Source organism: Cervus canadensis, chromosome 8, assembly GCF_019320065.1.
Source record: "Cervus canadensis isolate Bull #8, Minnesota chromosome 8, ASM1932006v1, whole genome shotgun sequence".
In the NCBI taxonomy this organism is placed as follows: domain Eukaryota; kingdom Metazoa; phylum Chordata; class Mammalia; order Artiodactyla; family Cervidae; genus Cervus; species Cervus canadensis.
The window spans coordinates 42410404-42438391 of record NC_057393.1 but is presented as its reverse complement, the minus strand read 5'-3'; the positions used below and the strand labels follow the sequence as shown (position 1 = coordinate 42438391).

Here is a 27988-nt window from a genome sequence, read left to right as displayed (position 1 = left end):
TAAACATTTACAAAATAGGTGCTGAAACCATTTTAGCTGATAAAGAATAACAGGATTCCTAAAGAGTCATCAGGCCATTGCCATCGCTGATCTGAAATGTGTGATTTAAGCTTCCTTCCTGTGGGAGAGGCATATGTGTTCCTGCCCTCCCCCTGTCTGCAGACACCTGCTTGGAGGAGGATTTCTGGGAACCTGGCCTCCCTGCGGCAGTCCTGCAGGTGAGAATGAATGCCTGCAACAACTGCTCAGTCCTGGGACTTGGCAGCAGACGCAGACCACTAAACTAGCAGGGAAAGTTCTGCCCTTTCTTGATTCTCCCTGCAGGAATCAGCTTCTCTTTTCCAGACTCCTCATGGGTCGTGGGCTAAAACACACAATCCCATTTTCAGAGCGAACAAAAGACTGAGCTCCAGAGGAATAGGTCATTGGCACTTCCCCGTTTCCCTGCAGGCACTGGCTTTGTTCTCCAGAGACAGGAGGGAGCTGGCAGACGCCTGCCAGGGAGAGAGGAGGTCTCTCACTGCACTGCCATGCCAGAAAAGTGTGTGCAGCTACTTCAAGGTAAACGTCACACAGTAGTAATGAAGACGATAAGTGGAAGAACTCTTATTCTTTGTTATTGTGTCACTTAACTGCCAGAAACAGAAATACTCATATTTTTCAGGTGAAAGGCAGAAGAGTTTGATGTTTGAAAATGTACCCTCTATTCATCTTCAAGAAAATCATACATTATATATGGGTGAGCTTTCTGAAGATCATGAATAAGTGACCACACATTTCTTTACTGTTTTATATCAGACTATTTTTTCTATCTATAAATCAATATTTTTAAATCTATGTAAAAATTACCCACTTGGGGAACTAACATCCTATTTTTGCACCGACAGAGGGAGTGATTTAAAGAACTGTTGTGGAAGAACTCTCTCCAGTAGGAGGCATGTTGTCAGGGGCCTCTCCATCTTAGCAGGTGAAGGAGGTTAATTCCTAGCACTGCAGGGGTCTGTAGATCCCCTCCAGCTGATTGCCGGACACCACATAGAGTTGTCAGAATCTCGCTATCACCCTGGATCCAATCCCTTTCCCATATTGTACCAAATCATGGATGGACATCAAAGGAAAGCAACACCTCTCTCTCCCAGGAAGCTGGAATCTGTACTCAGAAAAACAGATCATTCTCTCTGGGCAAAACTGTAACAAGGAAATCAAAAGACTATAGAAGTGGAAGAAAGAGTCCCTTAAATGGCAGTGGACTCAGGAGAGAAATCAGAGTGATCTGGTTCTTCAAACAGAAGAGAGAGGCAGGGGAAAGAAATACGGAAACAAGAGTATCCTGAATGCATTACAATTGCCCATTCTTTGTTTTCTTAAAGATTACTGCATTACTACATGTTATTCGGACTAAACTGCACTCCCACCACCACCACACATACAAGTTCATATGATGAGTTTGCTTTTTAAGCCCTAACCTCCAAGTGACCTCTTCATTAAAGAATTAAAGTTAAATGAAATATAAGGGTGGGACCCTAATCCAATATATCTTCATAAGAACTGGAAGAAACACCAGGCTTCCTGCTCACAAAGGAAAGGCCACGTGAGGATGCAGCTAGAAAGTGGCCATCTACAAGTCAAGAAGAGAAGCCTACAAAGAAGGCGAATGTGCTAGTATCTTGATCGACACCTCTAGCCTCCAGAAATGCGAGAAAATAAAATATGATTGCTGAAGCCAACCAATCAATGGTATTTTGTTATGGCAGCTCCAGCAGACAAATACACTGTTTGTGGGTTCTGTGAGCTAACAGCCTAGCATTAAAATACCATTCTCTGCTTTTGCTTATCATGGTTAGAGTTGGTTTCTGTACTTGTACCAAGAAGCACTAGTTACCACATTCCTATAAACATTGGATTTTACATTTTATCTCCTGTGTGACTCTGGAGGAATCTCATTGTCTGATGGCAAATTTGAACTGACACTCTGAAGCAATGTTTTTCAAAGATCGCTCAAATGTGATTAAAAAAAATCCAAAATACACTCTGTCATGCTGGTTTTTGTTGCTGTTTTTAACAATCTGAGCCCCCGATGAAATGTTTCAGAAAGACCTCCTTCCTATAACTTGGTATAAATATAGTCTTATTCTATGGGCCCATTGAGCCTCAGAAGAGAGATACCAGCCTAACTTGTGAAGCGAACAGCACTTCCAACATTTCTCTCTGAAGTTGGGCATTGGATTGTTCTGGTTACAGAAAAAAAAAAAAAAAAAATTCACAAGTTGTTCAACAGGATGTCTCTATTCAGGATCCCATTTCAGGGCTCATGCTTTTCCACAGTTTATGAGGACACTTCCTTCCTCTGTGTTCTTTCAGGTGACATCCTGAAGCAAGAATACGGAGCTCTGCTTCGTGTCCAATTAGTTCTGCTTTCCCATGTTTGAATAAATGGCCTCTGTCTGCCAGTGTATGCTCAAAAGTGGTAGTCCTAATGATATTCTGGACACGACCGTAAGCTCAAACAGGTATTTCGTGTGCCAGACCAACACAGTGTTGTATAAGCCTGTATCCTCCACAGTCCAAGTTCAGGGCAGGCCCTTTCAATAATAACGAATAAGTGGAATTTCAGCCAACTAAATATTTGAAGAGTGTATTTCCTGATTCAGTATAAGAACTCAGTGAGCACCAAAAATGATCAGTAAAATTCTCATTGAAGTGTCCTATGGGATTCAGCCTAAAAATGATCCATGTTCAACTACAAACTTACCACAAATTAAAACGGCAATGTTATCCAAGGTTGTCTCTGTCCAATTTTTTTAAAATAATATCATCTGACAACAGACCATTCATTCACCCAGTCCAATACCTTCAAAGATAAAAATGAAGACATATTTTACCTCAAAAAAATGAAGATATATACTAGATTAAAATTTGTGTCTCTTTCCACTTAAGATGTTGCTTCCTCCACTACAACAATTCATTCTACACAACAAAGGTAGATTAATAATTACTACAGAAAATAATGATTAAAAACAAATACGTGATTTATTCCATGCAAGAATCTATAATCCATGCAAGAATCTAATACAGGTGCTGCTACGGTCATTTAAGTGATGCAGGAATGGAATTACGGTGAGGTTAAGTAACTTTCCCCAGGCTACACAGTGACCTGTTGAATTAGGCAGTCAACTCAGGCCTCTGATTTAAAGTGTACATTCTTGGGACTTCCCTGATGGTCCAGTGGCTAAGACTCCATGCTCTCAATGCAGGGAGCCAGGGCTCTATCCCTGGTCAGGGAACTAGATCCCGAAGGCAACAACTAAAAGGATCTTACATGCCAAAATTAAAGATCCTGGGCAGCCAAATGAATAAACAAACAAATATATTAAAACAAACAAACAAACAAACACAAATAACCCCTTTACTCTACTGCCTCTCGGAAGTGCTGAGAAGACTTTGGTAAAGTCTGAAGACCTAGATCTTTACAGGCTACGCCAGTAACCAGGCATCTAACCCTAGTTGAGCCCCTTGTTTTCCCTAAGCTTTGTTTTATCTATTAAAGAAAAAAAAAAAAAAAGAATGTGGTGGAACTCCAAAGTCTCGCCCAGGGAGAACGTTTGGCTTTGTTCAACCTTGCATCCTAGAATGGTGTTTCTCCAGCAGTTTCAAATTCATGTAATCTCCCTCTTGCCAATAAAAGTAATTTGTTTCACATATAAGTAAATGAAATTTACCATTTGTTCACATTAAATGCTTTTCAAAATTTGGGCGGAAAATGTTATGGACCAATCTTATTTTAGGTTTGATAAATTTGGGCTCTTTCATTTTTGTGGAAAATTCATTATGTATCTAACCAGATGTAGTTTAAAAATCCTAATGTGACGTTTAACTACAGCCATGCAAATTGGAAAAGGAAATATTTTTTCAATTGCTTCAGTCTTTATATCATACCTTACAGCCCATCTGCAGCCACAGCACTGACTGGGATGTCAAAATCGCAATTAGTTACACTCAGAGACAATCAGGAAAAGGGCCAAGGCAGACTGTGTCCAGGTCTCAATAACCTGTGATTACTGTGAAAGAAGTTTAAAATCAAGAGACCTAGTTTCAGGCTGTAGCTTTGCCATTTACTAGCTATGTACCCTTGGGAAATTCATTCAATGGAATAATAATTTAAGAGCTTGAGTTCTTGAATCAAATGACATGTGTGCAAATCCTGACTGCCAGTTAACATGGACACACTCGTTAAATTCTCTATGCTTCTGTTTCTTTAGCTATAAATCCAGACACTGAGACTGCCTATCTCAGAAGGGCTGTTGAAAGGATTAAATAAAACATGATATTTAATAAAACATTTATTAGAAGGTCTCCTTCCTGTTAAAGGCTCAGAGTTTGGTATTAAGACTAGTATCTGTATTTTAAGTGAGACCATTGCAAGGTAAAGTTTTATTAATAAATAACCGTCAAGTTTCTACATCTTTAAAATTAGGACACAGTAGGATGTACCTCGTGTGATTGTTGTCAAGATCAGATGTTGGAACCCAAAGAAAACTATTTTGTAAACTAAAAGCACTGAATTATCATTTGGTTAACACATGTAAATTGTTATCATAAGATGACCTTGTAATTATTTTTAAAATATTTACTGGGTGTTTAGAATATAAAAGACACTGGACTAAGTAATACAAAGAATGTAAAACAGATGTGGATTCTATGCTTAAGTGATAACACAAGAATAGTCGTGCCTCTAGTCCAAGATGGAAATATGGACATGAAATCCATACTCTGGTTCAAGTATTAGAAAGGAAAGTACAAGTGCCAAAGATGTCATGGAGAAAGATTAGATAAGACTGATAGCCTTAAATCTGTCATTATTCAATGCTCATATTTCAGAAAGAATATAGCCTACTGACCCCTGAATCAAGTTTAGATTTATGAATCTGATTTTCAAAATCTTTTGTAATCTATCCCCAAAGACAATCTTCTATCATGCTACTTAATAACTCTATTGGTTTCTTCTGAGGACATAAAACACCAGGTTCCAATTTTATGTCTTGGCTATTCTTGGCTCTTGGATTGTTCTCCCTATCTTCTGTACATACCAGATTATAACCCATCCCTTAAATCCCAGCTCCATCAGGAAGTCTTCCCTGATGATTTAGACTGATCCACTCTCTTTATCACACTCCTACACACTTTATTTACATATATATTATATCAAATAGTAACCTGGAAGAATTATCACTGACCTAAAATAAAATGACAAGCATCTTGACAGCAGGTTCTCACTCTGATTGCATACATGCTATTTAATGTCTGTTTTGTAAAATGAAAGTTTTGTGGATTATGTAACTCTAAGGTTATTTCCCATCATTTATTCAATATATAATATGCATCCACTTGTGCCTATCCTATGCGATGAAGATAGAGCAGCAAAGAAGAGAAAGTATCTATCTTTCTATGATTGTCTCCTGTTAGCTCAGTGATTCTCTTATCAGCCTTCATCACAGAATCACCTTGGGAACTTGTTAAAACTGTACACACACACAAGTTCCTGATGCAGTAGGTGTGGAGTAGGGTCCCAAATTTTGCATTTCTCAGATGATTCTCATGCTACCAAACCAGAGACCATACCTAGAGTCTATTCTAGTGGAATGGCCATATTTTTCACTGCTGTATTGTCAGTGCTTAGAATAAATATTTATGTAATAAGAGAATAAATGACTTTGTTAATTGACAAAGGGAAATCTAATTTTTTCCTTAAATGATGTTATAGAAGGAAAAGTACAATTCTGTTAAAAGATAGAAGGAATACTATAATCAGAAAAATAAGATAAGGAACAGTTTATATTCAAAGAAAAGTGAATTAACTTCCAACGTAGAGAAAGGAGGAGGAAGCTTAGAGAAACCTTTGAGGAATGGCATATTTGATCTATTCCTTGAAGGACACACACATTTATTTTAAAAATGTCTGTCATAGCTAGAAGTGTTTTAGTGCCTCTCTTTATAATTTATATAATTAACATAGTGAATGGTTTTTAAAGCCCTCGAAGTCAATAGAATCTTTACATTCTGATGTAAGGTTTGGTATCTGGAAATAGTTAAACATCATATTTTTGCCAAATCTTGTCAGAAAATTGGTAATTTAGTTGCATAACTCAGCTTGGTTGAAAACAAGGTATGCCTTTGAGTTAAGACACCAGTTTTCTAGGATGACTTACAAATGGAGCTCTGAAACAATTTCTGGGCAGGAGTTTAAAAATAATTTTGAACACTGGAGTTTCAATGGATTAAGGTTATAGTTTCTGAAGATGATTAGTTTGAAGAATGGCCCCCATTTGGCCATATACTCTGATGTTTGTTTAAAAATCACTTAGTATAGCTGGTATTTTGATATATTCAAAGAATTGATATCTAAACATGAAAGATGCCATGTAAAGTTTTGTTTGTTTTTCACATTGTATGCCATGCTATGGAGAAGGCAATGACACCCCACTCCAGTACTCTTGCCTGGAGAATCCCGTGGACAGAGGAGCCTGGTGGGCTGCAGTCCATGGGGTCGCTACGAGTCAGACACGACTGAGTGACTTCACTTTCACTTTTCACTTTCATGTATTGGAGAAGGAAATGGCAATCCACTCCAGTGTTCTTGCCTGGAGAATCCCAGGGATGGGGGAGCCTGGTGGGCTGCCACCTGTGGGGTCGCACAGAGTCAGACATGACTGAAGCGACTTAGCAGCAGCAGCCATGCTATAAATATCTCAAGTTTAAACATGGGAACAGAGAAAGCAGTGTAATATGGAAGGTCTTCCAAGGCAGGTGTATGAAAAGTATGCATTAGTATCAGGAGATAGACAGGTTCCTAAAAATTCTGTGTAATTCTAGGTTACCCAGTTTAAAAAGAAATATTAGCTCTGTGCTTTGAGTTAAATGCTGGGTCACACTGGAACTCTGTGGGGGGTGGGGGGCATATCAAAACATTCGTCTAGTTTGTTTGGAATACAGGAACTAAAGAGAACATACAAGGCCTCTGACAACAGCACATTCTTACAGCCTGGCTTTTCCCTTCTTGTTTGTCCCCAGAGCTCCTCAGATACCCTATTCATCCATCCTTTGAGTTCAGGGTATCTTCACTGCAGGTCAGCATGTCCTAGCTCTTCTGTGGCTGTCAAGTCGCTAAGTCGTGACTGTCACTTTGTGACCCATGGACTGTAGCCCTCCAGGTTCCTTTGTCTATGGGGATTTCCCAAACAAGAATGCTGGAGTGGGTTGTCATTTCCTTCTCCAGGGGTTCTTCCTGACCCAGGGATCAAAGTCGTGTCTTCCACATTGCAGGCGGATTCTTTACCATCTAAGCCACCAGGGAAGCCCATGAATACTGGAAGGGGTAGTCTATCCCTTCTCCAGGGGATCTTCTCAACCCAGGGATCAAACTGAGGTCTCCTGCATTGCAGGCAAATTCTTTACCAGCTGAGCTGCTAGGAAAACCCATATCTTTTAACAGGTGTACTAAACATTGGCCTGATAGAAATGAAAAAAGCAAATACTTCAAGTCCCTCTGTTTAGATCAATGATTCCTAAAGGGGTGTTCCTGGACCAACAGCAAAAATATCAGCCGATGATTTGTTAGATATGTAAATTCTCCAGTCTCACCCCAGAAATACTGAATCAGAACTGGGGAGGGGAGGTGGTGAGGCCCAGCAATCTGATTTAACTAGCCATGAGTCTAGGTGAATATGACGTATGCCAAAGTGTGAAGACCCCTGGTTTAGATCTAACCAGCAGCAGCAGTAAAGAAACTCTCTTACTATCGCTATACAAATTTTTATGAACTTTACAATTTATTTTAATAGCCTATTATCACCCACATGATTGACCATTTAATATACACACAACTATACATGCAATCAATATTTAAAATGGCTTTGCCAGAATGTATGTTAAAGAGTCATGGCTTTATCAGTAAAGACATGATATGAAAAGGAGACAAATGAACCAAATGAGCTTGTTTTTAGTTTTCTGAAATACCATGCTCAACTCCCCTCCATTTCTGCCCCACCTCAATTAAAAGAATCAGGGGTGGGGGGACACTTTAATTCCACTTGTTTGACTCAGTATGAATAGAATGCTAGATTTCTAATTTAAAAAAAATAGACATGCAACAAGCAACAAAGGTTTACTGTACAGAACAGAGAACTATAGTCAATATTTTATAATAACCTATAATGGAAAATAATTTCAAAAATAATATATATAACTGAACTACACACACACAAAAAATTCTACTTTTTGAAATTTAGTAACATTTATCTTTTTGCCAGTTTTTCTAAATAACCTATGGAAATCTAATAATAACATATGAGATACAAAATTGTAAATATATTTGTGTAGGATATAAGATTAATATACATTAAATATAAACCTATTATATTTAAATTATTAATGACATCATTCAAGATGCTTCTATTCTTTTTTCTACACTTGATAAATATTCTCAGAGAAATGTCATACTATGATTATATTTTTTCTTTCCCCTTATGTCTTCTGATTTTTGCTTTATGCATCTTTGCTTCTTTGTTATTTTGTCTAATGGTTTATGATGTCTATCTTCTTTGTGAATAGCACCTTTTATCATTAAAAACATCCATCTTTGCTTCATTTAAAATAAATACATAAATAAAAGGAAATGAAATAAAAATACATAAATAAATGAAAGGAAATTAAAATGAATAAAAATTAAAAAGTAATGCATTTAAATGAACATGCATAAGTTTACGTGTTCTCCCTGCCTGAGTAGGTAGTTGCATTTTAACCAGGTTATTTTCATGACGCAGAACTTCTGAAACAATGAATATTTCAAAATGATGAGAACTTCAGGGACCTTAACTAGTTGTAATGGGTGGTGATATTAGGACCCTGCTCTCCAGCTACCTTCCCCCAAGGATGGCACATCTCTCTACTCCCTGTGATTGTCTCTGGCGCTGCATCTGCCACCTGATGTTATGATAATCAATTCAGGTCTTTCTCCCTTGCTAGATGATGAAGTCCTTGAGGGCAGAAGTTTTGAGTTCTTCTTTCTGTTCTCTGCACGCAAAAATTTTTAATGAACAAATGCATGTTTGTTTCTTGCACATCATTACAACCCACTCTTGAAGCATTTTATAAATTTGCTTTTTTTTTTTTTTTTGCTCACATCCTGGCATTTGATTCCTTAGAACTGCACTTTCCAAGATGGTAACCATCAACCACATACACTTCTGAGCTGTTGAAATGTGTCTACTCTGAACTGACATGTAAAATACTAGACTTAAAGTACTGGGTTTCAGAGACTTAGCACTACAAAAGGTAAAATATCACTTTCTATTTAAATATCAACATTTCATTCATAATTTTATATTGATTATAGGTTATAATGGTATCATTTATGTTGTATTTAATACTATTAATTTTTTAAAAAATCGGCAGGGGGGGGGCGGTTAACCCATTTTGAATGAATAACTATGTCCAGGCCTGCCCCGGTGGTCCAGAGGCTAAAGCTCTGAGCTCCCCAGGCAGGGTGCCTGGGTTTGATCCCTGGTTGGGGAACTAGATCCCACATGCCAAAACTAAGATCCTTATGTCTCAGCTTGCTACATGCCACAATGAAGATCCAGCACAGCCAAATAAATAATTAAATAAATATTTTTACAAAGTTACGCCTAAACCTGTTTCAAATAACTATTAAAACACTTGAAGATAAATGGATGCTTTGTCTGATTTACACCTAAACCCACACCCATCTCAGATGTATTCCTTGAACTCTGATATCCAAGGTTCATAAAAATTTTTTTCACTTTTAAAATTTTTTTAATTAAAGGATAATTGCTTTATCGTAACACAATTTTTTGATGAAACTTAAAGTTTCATAATCCCTTCAAAAGGAATATTTAGAATAAAATTGAGTCTCTGCTTGAGTTAAGACTTAGGCTATAAGCAGTACAGTTTATAGATATGTAATGTAATCTACATATGTAATATTATTTTTCTAAGTAACCACATTAAACAAAAGTAAAATGAGTGATGTTAAAATATATTTTCCAATGTATTAAAAATATCACTTTAATATGATAAAGTAAAATTTTAATGAGGCATTTTACTTTTTATATTGTTTTCAAAATCTTGCATATATTTTACTAGTATACCTCAATTAATATGTTAAATTTTAACTGAAAATAGTTTTGATTTAAATTTATTTCTTCATTGCAAAAGTCAATTCCACACCCAAGTTGCTCTAAACTTACTAAGAAGTTTTCCAAAAGTCTAAGTGAATATCAGTTTTTATATTTAATGTAAGTCATGAAATTAAAAGTTCAATCTCTCAGTCACACTAGCCATTTTTCAAGTACTCTAGTGGCCTCAGTACATGGCAGATGCTCCGGAGCTATGAGGAACTAACCTGGGTAAGAGGTCAGGCTTTGCAGGTTACAGCTGTTTAGCAAATCACCAAGCTTCAATTCTAATTTCTTGTTAAATAGAGACAGACCCACATTCCACATGTTTTAACTTCTCCCAGCAAAACTAGCAACAGAAGAGGTACTACTGGTTTCCTCCTTCATAATAGAGGTGGCGGAATCATTGCATCAGGTAATAACAATCAGAAGCAACCTGTATGCCTAAAGAATAGTTAAATGCACTTAACACGCTGTAGCCATAAAATTCAATAAATTATTATTAATACTGGTTAATATAACTAAGAAAAAAATATTATTTTGAAAAGATTGATTGCTGAGTGCGCGCACAAAAATTAACGTGTAAGGACCAGACACCTCTCCTCAGGGATTGACTGAAGCAACAGGATGGGGGCGGGGATGGAGCTAGCACAGGCATTCAGCTTGTATTTCTGGACAGCTATTGTCCAAAAATGTGTTTCTAAAATAATCTATTACTTTTGAATTTTAATGAGAAAACCCAAAGTCTACTTTGAAATAACTACAGTTCCCCCTCATTGCCTGCACTGTGATTTTAAATATAGCTTAAAGGTACTCTACTAAGGAGAAACTGATACGCGGAAATATTTCTACCAGAACACAGAAGACTCCACCTTAATCGCTTTCAGTTAGCGGTTTCCCGCCGGTCAAACGGAAGCAAAACCGCCCTTGACGTCATAGAAGGCGGCCTCTCCTCGTTACCATGGTGAAGTTGACGCGGCCATCTTTACTGTGGTCGACCCACACCAAGCTTTTCCCAGCGAGGGTGGTGGAGCGCCGTAGAAAAGTTTGCAGAATAAGAGGTGAGAAAGGAATCATGCGCCTCAGGAAGGACCAAGAACAGAAAGCATTAGTTTAGTTAGGAAAACATAGAGGCGCCGGTGCTGCGTATTAGCGGAACGATTCAAACAGACTAGTGAGGTTTCTGCCCGGAATTTAAAAGTTGTTTCCGTTGCTCGGCGGAAGTGTGGGTCGGCAGAGGACGACTTGAAGAAGCCGCTCTCCGCTGTGTGGCGATCGGAATCATGTCGAGTTTGGCGGTGAGAGACCCGGCAATGGATCGATCACTGCGTTCCGTGTTCGTGGGGAACATTCCGTATGAGGCAACTGAAGAGCAGTTAAAGGACATTTTCTCAGAGGTTGGTTCTGTTGTGAGTTTCCGGCTGGTATACGATAGAGAGACGGGCAAACCTAAGGGTTATGGCTTCTGCGAGTACCAAGACCAGGAGACCGCGCTTAGTGCCATGCGGAACCTTAATGGGCGGGAGTTCAGCGGGAGAGCGCTTCGCGTGGACAATGCAGCCAGTGAAAAGAACAAGGAGGAGCTAAAGAGCCTAGGGCCTGCAGCGCCTATCATTGACTCACCCTACGGGGACCCCATCGATCCAGAAGATGCTCCTGAGTCGATTACCAGAGCAGTCGCTAGTCTTCCCCCGGAGCAGATGTTTGAGCTGATGAAGCAGATGAAGCTCTGTGTCCAAAACAGCCACCAGGAAGCTCGAAATATGTTACTTCAAAACCCACAGCTGGCTTATGCGCTGTTGCAGGCACAAGTAGTGATGAGAATTATGGATCCAGAGATTGCTCTGAAAATTCTGCATCGCAAAATTCATGTCACACCACTCATCCCAGGGAAATCTCAATCCGTTTCTGGCCCTGGCCCTGGCCCCGGCCCTGGGCTCTGTCCTGGACCTAACGTTCTGCTGAACCAGCAGAACCCCCCGGCCCCTCAGCCTCAACATTTGGCCAGAAGACCTGTGAAAGACATCCCTCCTCTGATGCAGACCCCTATCCAGGGTGGAATTCCACCCCAAGGCCCGATGCCAGCCGCAGTTCCTGGCCCTGGCCCCTTAACTCCTGGCGGAGCAATGCAGCCTCAAGTTGGAATGCCAGGAGTTGGCCCTGTGCCCTTAGAGCGGGGGCAGGTGCAGATATCTGATCCCAGAGCTCCTATGCCTCGTGGACCCATGACTGCTGGTGGCCTGCCTCCTCGAGGACTGTTAGGGGATGCTCCAAATGACCCACGTGGAGGGACTTTGCTTTCAGTCACTGGAGAGGTGGAGCCCAGAGGCTATCTTGGCCCACCACATCAGGGTCCTCCAATGCACCATGCCGCTGGTCATGACAGCAGGGGCCCTTCCTCACATGAGATGAGGGGAGGGCCCTTAGCAGATCCTAGAATGCTCATGAGTGAGCCCAGAGGACCTATGATAGATCAAAGGGGCCTACCTATGGATGGCAGAGGCAGCAGAGACTCTCGAGGGATGGAGACTCGAGCCATGGAAACAGAGGTCTTAGAGACACGAGTGATGGAGAGAAGAGGAATGGAGACCTGTGCAATGGAAGCCAGAGGAATGGAAGCGAGAGGCATGGATGCAAGAGGAATGGAGATGAGGGGCCCTGGCCCCAGTTCGAGAGGCCCTATGACTGGGGGAATTCAGGGTCCAGGTCCTATTAATATGGGGGCAGGTGGTCCTCAGGGACCCAGACAGGTTCCCAGCATTTCAGGGGTGGGAAACCCTGGACCTGGCATGCAGGGGGCAGGTATGCAAGGAGGTGGCATGCAGGGGGCAGGCATACAAGGTGCTGGCATGCAGGGGGCAGGCATGCAAGGAGCTGGCATGCAGGGGGCAGGCAAGCAAGGTGGAGGCCAGCCTAGCAGTTTTAGTCCTGGGCAGAGCCAAGTAACCCCCCAGGATCAAGAAAAGGCAGCTTTGATCATGCAGGTTCTTCAGCTGACTGCAGATCAGATTGCCATGCTGCCTCCTGAGCAAAGGCAGAGTATCTTGATTTTAAAGGAACAAATCCAGAAATCTACTGGAACTTCTTGAAAGGTTTTAGAAAATATTTGGTGGTAGTCTCACAAAGGTTTTCTGTAGCATAGAGGATGGGTAGGTGCAAAAAGCTGACTTCTGAAACCCCACACTTGAATGATTAGGGTTTCTTTCCTCCCAGAACCTAATTTCATTTCTTGTTGTCTTTTCTTTTAAATTGTGGGGTAGGGGGAGGAGGGAGTGGGTCTGTTTAATTCCCTGTAAATATACAAAAATAACTGAACATGATTATATACCAAATAAGATTACAAAGGTTATGCAGTATTATTAAATGTGTATACAAGGTGTTAAGTCCATTTTAAAAATACTGAGTAAAACAATGTGAAAACTGCATAAAGACTAAAAGATGACCTGTTCAAATGGTAATGTACTGAGATAGTTTAACATGTTTGGTTGTGTAAGAAAATAAAGATGTTTACCTCAGAATTACAAGATGTATTTTTTTGGTAAGGCATTTAAGGTACAAAATCCTATTTCAGGGGCAATACAATGCTGTATTGGTTTAAGCACTGTCTTACTATAAATTTTGGAATTACTTCAGGATGTTAGAGCTAACCAGATAATTCTCAACTTGTGGTATTTGCAATTTTTTTTTTCCCCCTGAAGTTAAGGACACACCTTATTAGCATGATGTTTTATTTATCTGGCCCTTCCAGCAATATTTTGGTCTGGCTTTTAGCATGACTTTTCTAGGACAGTTCTAGGTCAACTAAGTTACTCAAATCTGCTCTGATGAGACTGTATCTCTGAGTAATGTCCTATTTGTCAGCAGCCTTGAATTAATTGAATCTAAATAATTCTCTCATGTTCTTCCCCAAAATCATTGTGTAGGGTCTCGTTGATCTGGATGAATTATACACAGCATTGGACTTTTCTCAAATAATCTATTATTTTCTTAAATAGTGGAAGGCTTCATGCAGTAAAGCTCTCAAGTTTCCTAGAAAGTCACTTCCATTACACAGATGGTATCCATATGGTCAACCAAAATAAGGAATTAAAAATTTTAGTCTCAGCAACATTTAAAATGCCTTTTAGTTCCTATTTCAGTTTGCTTATCTGTCACCATTTTATCAGAATAATTGAGGCCCAGATTTAAAGGTATTCTTGTAGCCTGAAATACACTCAATTGGTTATTACTTTCCTTTTACAAGCAATAAATAAAGTAATTTAATTCTAATATACATACCCATGAGACATTTAAAAATCTGTAGGAGGTGGGGCTTACCAGGTACCTTTAGAGCTACTACCTGATTTATCTTTAAGCCTTTACGATGTGAACAAACATCCTTTTTTGTTTGTGAGACAAACACTTATATGATAGAATAAGTAGTAATTAACAGAAATAACCCAAATAACATCCAGAAATGCTGAAGTAACCAGTTGATCTTGGAAGAAGAAAAGCCAGTATCTGCTTACAGAGGGAAAATAATAATAATAATATAAAGTAAGCCTAGAAATATTTTCCCTTTGCAAGGTTTTTATACCTTAAATGGATAATTGATTCTTTAAGTTTTCCTCCCTATGATGTTTCCTGGGGCCTATTTTACTGTTTTATTGTTCATACTGTTAATTTCCCCATGTTTTCTATATGTGTCCCCTTATTGGAGGGGATAAAACACTCCTTTATATCTGTATAGTTCTTGTTAATATGAACTCAGAGTTGGCTAGGTTACTTCAAAATTCTAGTTACTGTATCCCAAAGCTTTCACTGAAAGATTTTTAACTGAAAACCATTAAATTTTAATGTTCTTTGTTGTAGTAAAATGTGCATTGTTTAATGCAGACTGAAAAATAAAATTTAGGCTGAGTCTAGTATCTGGTGTTTTTTTAACAAATGTTTTATCAATCTACTGAGAGTTCCATGGGGCCTGAATACTGTGTTCTTTTAAATGAAAAAAGGCAAATCTAAAGAAATTACAGGAATGGATATAATTTTTATACTAATTACATAAATACTTGTGTATTATATATCCAACCATGTTTTATCTGTGGTAGGTATCAGTAGCAACATCCTGGATATTCAGACATTTAGGCTTCCTGTCATTTATATTCCCCACAGAGAACTCTGTATCCCAGGAATGCCTTATAGGTACTGTGACTTCATTACTGACAGCACTTGTTAAATTGTCATGCAGTAATGGCAACCCACTCCAGTACCCTTGCCTGGAAAATCCCATGGACAGAGGATCCTTCCTGGTAGGCTCTAGTCCATGGGTCGCAAAGAGTCGGACACAACTGAGCTACTTCACTTTTCCTTTCCCTGGTGGCTCAGATGGTAAAGAATCCACCCGCAATGAGGGAGACCCGACTTCAGTCCCTGGGTTGGGAAGATCCCCTGGAGAAGGGAACAGCTACCCATGCCAGTATTCTTGCCTGGAGAATTCCATGGACAGAGGAGCCTTGCAGGTCCCAGTCCATGGGGTCGCAGAGTCAGACATGACTGAGCGACTTTCAGTGTATTTTACTTTTATCCGCTACTCCCTACTCCCATTTTTAGTAGATCAGGAAACTCTGAACATGGACTGTTTTACTCATTTCTATATTCACTATATATAGCAAAAATTGCAAGTGAGAAGGAAGGACAAAAATTTTATCAATTTTAGTGGAAAAAATCCTATTAACACATGAATTTCCCCACAAATAATTTAAATTCAACACAGAACAAATGAGCTCTAATAACTATTTGCATTAGAAAATAAATTAGAAATAGATAATACAAGCAATCACCTTCACTCTGCTAAGCTGACTAGAATAGATTTTTCTCCTCATTTCCAATTCACACATGGTCGGACCCAGTACTGATGGAGAATAAATATAAGCAATACATGTCTACTACAGTCACAGTCTGTTTTAACCCTGGCATCCTGCATTTTCCCATGTATGGGCAGACTACAAATAAAATCACAAATACACTCATAACAATAGTAAAGGTAGTGGGGTGGAGCACAGATTTGGAAATGCCTCTTTATGGCTTATTCCTTTTGGTCTGTGCATGTTTTTGGGAAATAAATGGTCAGCTTTAATCAGTGCTTGCTCATCGTCCTTTCATATTATTGATTAATATCACGATATGTTTTAATGTTTGCTGATATCCCAAGACTTCTTGTTTGGGAACGTTTGATAAGATACAAACAAGATACCTGAATCTCAGGTAAAGGTAGGCTAATCCAAGTGAGATATGTATGACTTTTCAACTCTAATTCTCAGAATTCTAAAAGTAGAAAGCTTTTCCTTTTTTTTAAAAAAAAAAATCCTAAATACAATCACAGCTTGCAAAGCTTCTTGCTTTTCCATGCTGTGCTGGGACATCAGCTAAGCACACAGAACCTTATTTCCTATGGTGTGTCAGGCTATTCTCTTAGGTCTGATGAGGTTTAAGGATAATTATGTGCAACAACCTACTGTGGCAGAGAAACCGAATTATCAGTTACACCTCACAGTCTTCTCACAGCTTCTTGAAGCTTTACACTGCCAGGTAATCACCAGATAGATTTCTGATTGGAGCTTGCTTTTCTCCATCTTTTGTTGAGAATATAGTGAAGACCTAATTCGTTTTAAGGAAATGAATATATTTAAGCTAATAAACATAACTAATGTTAATACTATTGATAGTATTACTATATATGATATTGATATCTAGTATGCTAATATATTTCATATGTATGTATACTTCAGATCTTAACTGAAACAGATCTTTTAATATTTTCATTTGCTTCTATGCACCTTAAAACAAAAGTTGTACTCCCCCAGTTGAAAGTTCAGTTTCACAGATAATTCATATTACAAATGACCTTTCTCATGAGATGTTAACAGACATATTCCTTCTTGATATTTTTGTACCACAGAATAAAGCTTATGCCAGTAAAGGACATGTAATGTAACAAAGTGATTTGGGGCAGCAGTGTCAAAAATAACAAACCCAGTGCTTCTTTGCTGTATGTAAAAATTCTGAAGTATGTACCTAGTAAAAGAACCAAGATGTTATGGTTAATGACAACTCTTTATAATTAGGAGTTGATTTAGCTCCGAAAGGTAGGTAACTAATTATCACAGAGTTAGAATAAAATATATAACATTTTAACCCATAATCAATTTTGTATGATTGAATATGTATATATCTGCAGACATCTGAAATCCATCTCATACGTGTCACAAAGTCTGGTCATTTAAAAAATCTTATCTGCTTGATTACGTATTTGTTGTCTTTCACAAAAGTAGACTGGGTAATTTCTTGGGCATCAAGTAATAAAACCATCACTTTCCCACATTATTTTATTAGCTATTTTAATCAAAATTTGGTTTTACTATGTTACTAATATTCAATAATTCTACTGCAAAAAATCTGTAGGCCACTTCAGTGTACCTACCAGCCTTTGATTTCTTTCCTACCTCAAATAGATTTGAAGGAATTTGTACCTACTTAGGAATTTACTTATGTATTTATCCCTGACCATTCCACAGAAAAAGATACAACATCTCACTTCCCAGTTTATCTTAAAGGTTCAACTTAATAATACATAAGCCACATTAAAAATGTTATATTTGAATTAATGTGATGGAAGGACCAATATCGGCCCCCTCGGTGGCTAAGAGGTAAAGAATTTGCCTGCCAATGCAGGAAATGCAGGTTCTATCCCTGGGTTGGGAAGATCCCCTGGAAAAGGAAATGACAGCCCACTCTGATATTCTTGCTGGGAAAATCCAATGGACAGAGGAGCCTGGGGTGCTACAGTCCATGAGGTCTCAGAGAGTCAGACACAACTGAGTGAGCATGAACACATGCACACAGGGAACTATATAGGGCTTGCTTGGTGCATTAACCTTCATAAAGTCATATTCTATATCTCAAATGTAACGTAAAATAATATAGCAATATAAATAAGAAGGACTAAAAAAACTTGCCAGACACAAACCTCGCTCCAAGAGGGTAAACACAGTCATTACCTATTAATAGAATATATGTGCTATCTTTAGGTAAACCTATAGTCAAAATGATTTCATCACTGTACACATATCAGACATCAATCAGAGAAAAAATCCTCATCTATTTTAAGAAACAGAGAAATTACAGTATTAAAATCTCTAGAATCACATATCTCCCTGCATCCCACCACCATTAATTTTGTCAAAGTTTTGTCCTGTAGAAACTTTAAATGTCTTTGGACAAGGGACCCCAAATCTGTGGCTTGCAGGTCAATTGAGCCTGCAGACATGTTTTGTCTGACCAGCCAAGGTTCTCAAGATTTTTTAATTTGAATGCATTTACATATATGCTCCTATTTGTCCATAAGTCCACCTTTCCCTGAATCCCTGGATCTTATGCTAGGTTATTCATTCATTCAATTACTTGCCATTCCTTATAATGCTTTGAGTTTACAACTCCTGATTTTACTTTGCTTTAAAACATAGCTATTAGATTTGATGGAAATATTTAATTTGTATTTTAGATACCACATATAAGTGAAATCATATAATATTTGTCTTTGATTTATTTCATTTAGCATAATACCCTCTATATCCAACCATGTTGTCACAAATGGCAAGATTTCATTCTTTATGAGTGAGTAATATTCCATTGTATGTATAAATACATATGTCACATTCATATATCCATTCATTTATCCATTCATCTATCCAGGGACACTCAGCTTGCCTTTATATCTTGTCTACTGTAAACAGAAGAAATCTTGAAACCATAAAATCAACATGCTTATGTTTCAGTGAGAATGAGCTGTCAACAGAATTCTGCTGCTAAATATTTTTCAAACTTCATCTATATATTCCTGTGCACTAAAAAGAAAGGACCATTATAACCAAAGGAGCTAAAAGTAACTGCCCAGCTTTTATTCTGTTAATTTATTTTCAGTAGTTTTATTGAAAATGGTATGAAAACCATATGTTCTGATCTGTGCCTTTAAACTCTGTTTTTGAACTTGACCATGACTGAAAGTGAAAGTGAAAGTTGCTCAGTGTCTTTGCGACCCCATGGACTATACAGTCCATGGAATTCTCCAGGCCAGAATACTAGAGTGGGTGGTCTTTCTCTTCATGATTTAGAGTACAAATTAAGCAAATCAACTTTTATAAATTAAGTAAATAATGATTTTTTCCCTAAAGAAAAGTTTACATTGTATTCAAGTGACTGAGCTCAAAACACTTCTAACAAGCAACAACTTAAATTCCAATCAAGGCCTTTCAAGAAGTGACATCAAAGAAAGCACCATTGTGAGGCTGTGAAGATGACCTTGGAACAGTGAATTTACATCTCTCCTTTTCACACGTGTTCAGACAATTTGTATTTTAGTAATCTGGGGCTTTGTTTTCCTAGAGGGAAAACAAAATTTGCTTAATTAGAATGTTTTGGGAGATAACTTATAGAATCTTTGGTTGGTGGGGTAAACAGGTTTAGCAATTACCCCCTAGTAAGTGCTTTTGCTGGGAGGGACAAACTAGACAAACTAGGAGCCTTAAACAAAAATATCCTTGATTTAAAATGGCCCAAAGCCGCCCTTCCTGAGGAATTAGAGCTGGATTATCCTCAGGAGAAAAGAGGCTTTTCTGCATCTCTTGTCCATTGTCCTTTTTGCCCAGGATGATTCATAAAGAGGAGGAAGATGGATGAGTTGGCCACTGACCCAGCCAGGGCCAGCCAAGGCAGGATTGTGAAACTCATCCCCTGTGATCACTGTGGTGAATTTGGCAAATTACCAGGACTGAAAAATGTTGTTTCAACAGTGGGTATAGTTTTTTTTTTTTTTTCCTCTAAGCCCCACCAGAAACACAGACCTTCTCTACATGCAACTGAAGGCTGCTACCCCAAGCAAGCAGTGCCCTTTCCAGCTCATCTTCAGTTACTCTACGAGTCTTTTGGGTCTTACCGGCCATACCACTAAAGGTTTTTTTGTTTGTTTTAATAAGAAAAGGAAGAAAAATTCACTTACATTGATACAGACATGGAATATAATTGTTTAAAATATTTTTACTCTGATATGCCTTTTTTATTTACACAGTGATCAAAGATTTTGAAGTGATGAAAGGCACCTATAATAATGGAATTTCAGGCATCAGCCACAAGACTGGGGGTAGGAGAGAGATTTGTTTTTGAGGAAGGAAGATGGTAGCAAGAGCCTCTCAAATGTTCCAGAACTAACAGAGATGTCAGTTATAAGATCCATGCCCTCTTCTGGAAGATTGAGTCATGGTTAATAAATAAAAAGCTTCTATCAAGGAGCTAAGCAATGCCAAGCACTTGACATACATCATCTCTAAGCTGACTAAACTCTGGAGGCCGTAGGGAGAAATATGCTTAGAGAAGTGAGCTGGTTTGCCCTCAGTCACATAGCCTGTAGGAGGTTGAGGCACCACTGAATCTAAGTCTGTCCAGCTCTCAAGCCCTACTCTCCCTGTCACATCCTTTGGCATTAAGAAGGAGACAGTGAGAGAACAGAATAGTTTTCATACTGGGGATCGAATGTGAAGGGAACGTCAAGCATCATTTCCACGAAGTAAGGAAGTTTATCACAGGCTAGAAAAGGTGATTTTTAGGCAATAATGAAAGATTTATAAAATCAATCTTTTGTCCTTATTCTTCCAAGAACCAAGTACTAAACTGGGGCTTTGGTAGAATAGAGAGAAATAAATAAAATACAAAGCTAGAATGAAAACATTTATATGGAATAATAATAGATCATTTATAAGAAATATGTAAAAATATTATCTGCTGGATAGGTCTGGTCAATATCAAATTTAAACAGTACTGAGATTTATTTTTCCAGTCATCTCTTTTTAAAAAAAAATGTTAATAATATACAGTTTACATGCCATAAACTTTACTCACTTAAAGCATTTCATGCAGTATTTTTTTAGTATATGCTTAGAGTTGTGCAACTTAAATTTAGAACATGTTCATCATCCCAAAAAGAAAACCTGAACTCACTAGCCTCACTTCTTATCCTCACTCATCTCTCTACTCAGCCCTAGGAAGCCTCCGATTTGATTTCTGTCTTTAAAAAGCATAGTCCTGCTATGAACGTTTATTTGCAAATTATTGTGTGCCCATTTGCTTAACTTCCCTTGGGTATATACTTAGGAGTAGAATCACTCCATCATATGATAACTCTATGTTAAAGCTTAGAGGAACTGTCAGACTGTTTTCCAAAGTGGTTGTACAGTTTTATATCCCCACCAGCAACAAATGAGCATTCCAGTTTCTACACATCTTTGTCAACCCTTGTTAATTTATTTTTATTATAACCACAGGCTTCCCTGGTGGCTCAGATGGTAAAAAATCTGCCTGTAATGCAGGGGGCTTGAGTTCTATCCCTGGGTTGGGAAAATCCCCTGGAGAAGGAAATGGCTACCCATTCTAGAATTCTTGCCTGGAGAATTTCATGGACAGAGGAGCCTGACAGGCTACAGTCCACGAGTTCCCAAAGAGTTGGATGTGACTGAATAACTAACACTTTTTTCTCAAACATGTGTGAAGGGGAATCTCTTTATAGTTTTGATTTGCATTTCCTTGATGGCTAACGATCAACATCTTTTCATCTCCCTATTAGCTATTTGTAGATCTTTGGAGAAATGCCTGTTCCATGTAATCTATTCACTATATATAAAATGTATAAATAAAATAAAATGCTTTATGATTTTAGCATTTCTGTTTTATGCAGTAGATCATCAGATGACAATCTCTAAAACAGGGGAAAAAAATAATTCTTTCATGATTTAAGAACTGACCTGAAATGGGAGGAGTCAAGTTGCAGTGGTAGAAGTGATGGTTTTCAGTTATATTCTTATACCTTTTGGAAAATGTAGGTAATGATTATCATGGCTTATATCTCTTGGTGGGGTTGAGGACACACGAGCCCCAAATATGTCACCTTGGCATAATGAATATGTTAAGCTGAAGGAGTGTGAAAAAAATGGCAGAAGCAAGAAGGTCATTCTGACATCCCCCTTCACCCAAGAAACAGGTCAAAAAACCCTCCTATGAGAGATGCCTCCCTATATCCTAAGAAAAAGGACATCCTTATTTTAAAGACAAAGGGACGCTGAGATCAACAGACAGGGCTTGCTAATATGTTCCCCCAGTTTGCACTTGACTTATGCTCTTCTGACCTACATACTTCTGCTGTCCAATTTCCACCAAAACTAGTATGAAAATACTCAGGTTTCTTTATTTGTGTTTTCATTTCCTTACGAAGACTCTTGTGTCATGTAAAATGTATATTAAATAAGTACAGTCATGTTTTTCTCCTGTTAATCTTTGTCAGTTTAATTTTCAGACCTAGCTGGCGTACATGCTAAGTCACTTCAGTCTTGTCCAACTCTTTCTGTAGCCCACCAGGCTCCTCTGTCCATGGGGTTCTCCAGGCAAGAATACTGGAGTGGGTTGCTATGTCCTCCTCCAGGGGATCTTCCTGACCCAAAGATCCAACATGCATCTTTTGCATTAGCATTCTGCATTGGCAGGTGGGTTCTTTACCACTAGCGCCACCTGGGAAGCCCTCAGACTCAGTAAGGGACACTAAGAGGGCTGAGGAAAACATCTTCGCATTAGTTGATTTTGAAAGAACAGGGAGGCAATGCAGTATTAGAGAGCATGGTCTCTTCCTGTGTTTAAATACTGGTTCCAGCAATACTATCTATGTGACCCACTTCTTTTTCTCACTTTCTGTCTACTGAGTTATCTACTTTCTAGTGTGGTTGAGGAAATTGTCTGGTAGCACAATTTGTGCCATGCCTCTTCTTGATACATACTAGACATTGATATTATCCCCAAACAAATAAAACTTGGGACACAGAATCATAAAGGCAACATGAAAACACGAGCAATCTCTGTTTATTGCTCTGTATACCCTGGAAAAAAGAGAGAGAGAGAGGAATAGAGAATGGGAGGAATTAGCTCAGCTATGAGGACCTCCATCCATATCAAGAGAGAAAAGAAAGAACCCACAAGAAAAGTCTATTGCCAGAAAAGGAGGTATTTTAAACCACAGTGATCTGTTCTGTGTTTTGGATGAAAAGATTGTAAGATCAGGGCAGGAAAAGAAAAATATACCTCTCTCCTTACCACTTTCCTTATATTCCCTTATATAGTAAAGCTGTATTTTGTACAAGAAGAAATCTAATACAACTTTACAATGGTGAAGGCAATCTTATGTTGAAAAACCCCCTAACAGCTGACTCTGTTTGACCCAAGAGGTTGCAAGCTCCTGAAATCTTGTTTTAGACAAACCATAGAAATGGAATCACAGTTTTATCTAGTGTGAGCTTTTATGGCTTATATGTCTGTTTCCTATAGTTTTATCCAGTACAACAGGGGATAGATTTTAGAAACTGTTTCTCCTTACCTAAAGCAAACTTTTAACAATACAATAAAAACGTTTGAGAAAACATTTACACTATTTGTTATAGTATTATATTTAGAATACCTGTATCTTCAGTGTTTTACAAATGAAGTATTCATGTAAAACTTTGCCCTTTCCTTCATGATTTCAAAAATGATATACACTATGCTATATTTAAAACATTATGCTTTATTTACCTCACAGCATAAATGCACCAAGATATGATGATTTCATTAATCCTCATTTAGCAGTCTGCGCTTTATACACATCTAGTATCCCTCAGACTGACTTAAGAAAATGACCCTACAGAATTACATGTACTGGAAAAAACTTTTTACCAAATGTAACTAGCTTTAAATAAAACAGTATTAACTTACACAAATCCTATACATATGCTTATTTTATCAAAAACTGGAAACTACCACAATACTGAATTACACTGAAATTCAAAGTTACAGATTTTTTCAGATTTTTTTATGACCTCCTAATGAGTATCTTCTTTAACATTCACTTGGCATTAATTTAGCAAACACTTTTGGTTTCAATAAGCAAACGTATGTCAAAGTATTCATCATGTTTTGAAATGCATTTCCTTATGACTACCATATTTCTTATCAAAATTTTACTTAAAAAAGTAAGAGCAAAATGGGTAAATTTCCAGTTTATGAACTTATTACCATATCATTAAATCTCATTCTATATCTATGCTTGCAACATGGCAGCCACTAGCTACATGTGGGTACTGAAAACTTAAATTGGATTCTCAAAGCAAGAATACTGGATTGAGTTACCATGTGCTCCTCCAGGGGATCTTCCCAACCTAGGGATCGAACCCGCATCTCTTTATATCTCCTGCATTGGCAGGTGGTCCTTTACCACTTGCACCACTTGAGAAGCCCAATGAGACTGAGAAAGTACATTTTTAAATTATTCCAATTTAGTGAACTGAGTGGTTGCCACATGTGGCTAACAGCTACATAGTGGATAGCACAAATAGAGGACATGAGTTACTTTACGGCTACATATCATTGTGGGTAATGGTCAAAAATCACAGATCAACTGCCTGGATGTTCCCATCACTAATTTTCAGAATTAACAGCATCATTAAAACTGCTCATCAATAATTAGTGCTCATGCACTTAGATCAATAAATACACCACCACTTGTGTAATATTCTCACACAATATGTAGTATTCAGAAGACAACCAATGAAAGTATCCTTAGTTCATTGTATTCACTTATTCTTTCAGTGAGTATCTAATGTTCCCATGTATCAGGCAATGAGGAATCAAAACAGCAAAAATAAGCCACCAATCTCATGGATTTTACACTAATTCAGTGTCTATTTTGTCCCAGGTACTCTGAGCGTAGGCTTTGCCCTGAAGGAGGTTAGTCTAGAGGGGAGAGCCCCCCAAACAGAGGGCAGTACCGGGCACTATAGCACTGCGATAGGATAGCAGCACAGTTATACGAATCTGAGTCCCTAAGGATTCAGGGAAATTCTGTGCAACAGAACTAAGTTTTGAAGATCGAGAGGAGTTAGTGAGAAGCCATTCTGAGCAGAGGATTTCTCTGGGTCAAGGTGCTGCAATGAACTCGCCTGGAGCTATCAGAGGACTTTATAGTTTGTTTCAGTGAGAAGGGGGGTATATGGAAGCAGAGGAGAGAAGGCAAGGTTCTAGAACCCTGTGCCTTCAGAGATAACCTACAGAGTTTGATCTCTGGACTGAAAGATACATGGAGAAACTCAAGGATTTGGGGAACATTTGAGAAAGATCTCTCTGAACAAGATCAATTATGAAAAAAAACCAAAGGAATCCGAATGGAAAAAGCTCTGGTGGCCCAAAGTAATCTGCTAGCAAGCTCTTCAAGGGATTTTTTTTTACAAAATGGCTTCTTTTTTATAAGAGTGAGACATTTAACAAAGTTAGCCATCAAGAACACAGTCAAAAGCTACTACGAAAAAGACAAAAAAATAAAGAGAAAACAAATAGGTTGCTTCTTAGGCACTATGCTTGTAAAACAGATCTTTTTGTGGAGACTACTGGCTTGTAGCTGCACATAAAATATTGTTATTTACTTAACAATATAGATTTTATATGGATTTTCAGCAGATATACAGCAATAAGAGAAGAAAGACAGTTGCAGGAATTAAAAAAAAAGCAATAGCTGAAAATGATAGAGGAATAAGAACTAAATGTCAGAAACTTTATCTTTCACCATTGTGGTCTCATATCTAGAGTAAACCTGACATAGTGCTATGTCTTCAATAAGTATTTATGAATACTCATTTTGTAGATGTTGTTCACTTGCTAAGTCATGTCAGACTCTTTGCAAATGCATGGACTGCACCACTCCAGGCTCCTCAGTCCTTCACTATCTCCCAGAGTTCATGCATTGGTGATACTATCTAACCATCTCATCATCTGTTGCCCCCTGCCCCTGTTGCCTTCATAAATATCAGTAAATGAATGCATCATAAAATTCATACAGAAGAGTTAGAGATCAATAATTCACCACAGTAGTCCCATGAATAATATGAGTACATTATATCCCAAGGCAATGACTGACGGTTAGCCTGAGGCCTCTTCTCCTGCTTGTGTAATACGTGGAGCCACTGTGTCAGACCTGACCTTTCCACACACAAATGTATCAGTCTTTTATGAAGCTTCAGGGATCTGGTGTCTTTATCTTGAACCAGCTGCTTCCAAACAAGACATTTATCTAGGGCACAACCTCTTTTTTGGTCACATGAAATAAAGGAAAACAGTGAACCTCTTTTCCTATGAAAAGTCACCTCTTCCTACAAAACAATGCAATCTAAGTAACCAACCTCTTATCCTTCAGAGCAAAGATAAGCAATTTGATATCTGACTCTATTTAGAGAAGTGATGTTCACATCAGATGCATATCAGAATCTCCTGGAAATTCTGAAAAGAGGATTCCTGGTCCCCAACTCTTGAGGTTCAGATTCAAGTAAATCTAGGGTGGTGGCTCCATAGTCAGGTCACTGAAGATGGCTGTTCTCTTGCCCTCTGTACATCCTCTGCTAGATAAGTGCCTGCTTCACCAACACCCTACTCACAGGACTGACCTTCCTAGATGCTTGCCCCAGACCCCAGCTAGTGATCGTTCTTCTCAAAGGGGCAGTGAGGACTGTATCCCTCTGCTAGTTTTCTCAGTAACTTATGTTCCAACCTGACATCCATTCCCCCATAACAGGTACTCTCCCCTCCCCATTGGGGGCAAAACCAGCCATCACGTCCTCCCTGCCATCCACCGCACATGGTGGGGTGTTGCTCCAGGACCTTGCTTCAGACGTGTAAGCTCCCCGATCCATTAAACCCCTGATGTCTTTGTCGCTGCCTGGGGTTCCTTCTTCTGTCTTGAAGCTGGGCAAGCACAGGCCTGTGGGGTGTAGCCCAACAGTGGTGATGGGGGTGGTGGTGACAGGTGCTAAAGATTTTTATTCTTTTTAAAAATCCTAATCCCAGTCATATTTGGACAGTACTATTATGTGAAGGTCCAAATGTATTCTCGTCCCTCACAGGGAATGTACAATTTGCATATAAAGCTACTTGCTGTGGTCAGAAGCTTTCCAGACCCTCCCTATTCATGGCTTCCTTTACCATATTGAGATCGCCTGTGAAGCTGCTGCATAGGTGCTGTCCTTTATATTTGTTAATGATTGTTTTTAATCTAAGCTTCAAGAGCCTGCTGAGAAAGCAAGACCTCTTTCTCCCTGAATCCACTCAGCTCTTCATTTTCTAATTAATGTCTTATCAGACTGTTATGGCTAAATGTGCCAACAGTGAGAACAAAAGACCTCTCCTTGATCTTTAATCCCTAGCTTCTTTCTCCTTTACTCAGCTCACGGGGAAAAACAAAATATACATAGTCAAGTTGCTATGCATCAAGATTTGAAAAAAGAAGAAAAAAACTCTTAGGTTGACCATGAAACAGAAATATGGGATCTTCTGTGTCCCTTTCTCACCTAAGATTCTGCCCAATATCTCTCCTTCCATTTGGCAGCTCAGGGCTTTATTACAGATGCACAGGACTTCTCCAGTGGTCCAGCAGCTAAGACTCTATGCTCCCAATGCAGGGGGCCTGGGTTTCACCCCTGTCAGGGAACTAGACCCCACATGCCTCAATGCAGAGTTTACATGCTGCAACTAAATCCTGTGTGCATGACCAGGTACAACCAAATTAATTAATTAAAATAATAATAATAAAAATAAAGATGCACTGAACATGCACACAGATATCAAGGTTATTTTTCCAGGCTATACCCCAAAGCCAGTGCCTCTCTGAGCAGAAATAGATGATGAGATGCGGGGTTCAACCCCAGTGA

At 38.6% G+C, this 27988-nt stretch overlaps 2 protein-coding genes across 3 annotated transcripts in view; one reads left to right on the top strand and one right to left on the bottom strand.

Annotated features, from left to right (window-relative positions):
• LOC122446204 (cGMP-dependent protein kinase 1-like) overlaps positions 1–27988 on the bottom strand; it is an 849064-nt gene that overhangs the window by 86396 nt on the left and 734680 nt on the right. The window lies entirely within an intron of this gene.
• Positions 11301–15097, top strand: CSTF2T (cleavage stimulation factor subunit 2 tau variant). Its single transcript, XM_043476123.1, has one exon. The coding sequence runs from the start codon at positions 11477–11479 to the stop codon at positions 13280–13282; it is 1806 nt and encodes a 601-aa protein (XP_043332058.1). The 5' UTR covers positions 11301–11476; the 3' UTR covers positions 13283–15097.

Excerpts from the sequence above, each read along its gene's own strand:
- CSTF2T (XM_043476123.1), top strand. The coding sequence starts at position 11,477 with ATGTCGAGTTTGGCGGTGAGAGACCCGGCAATGGATCGATCACTGCGT.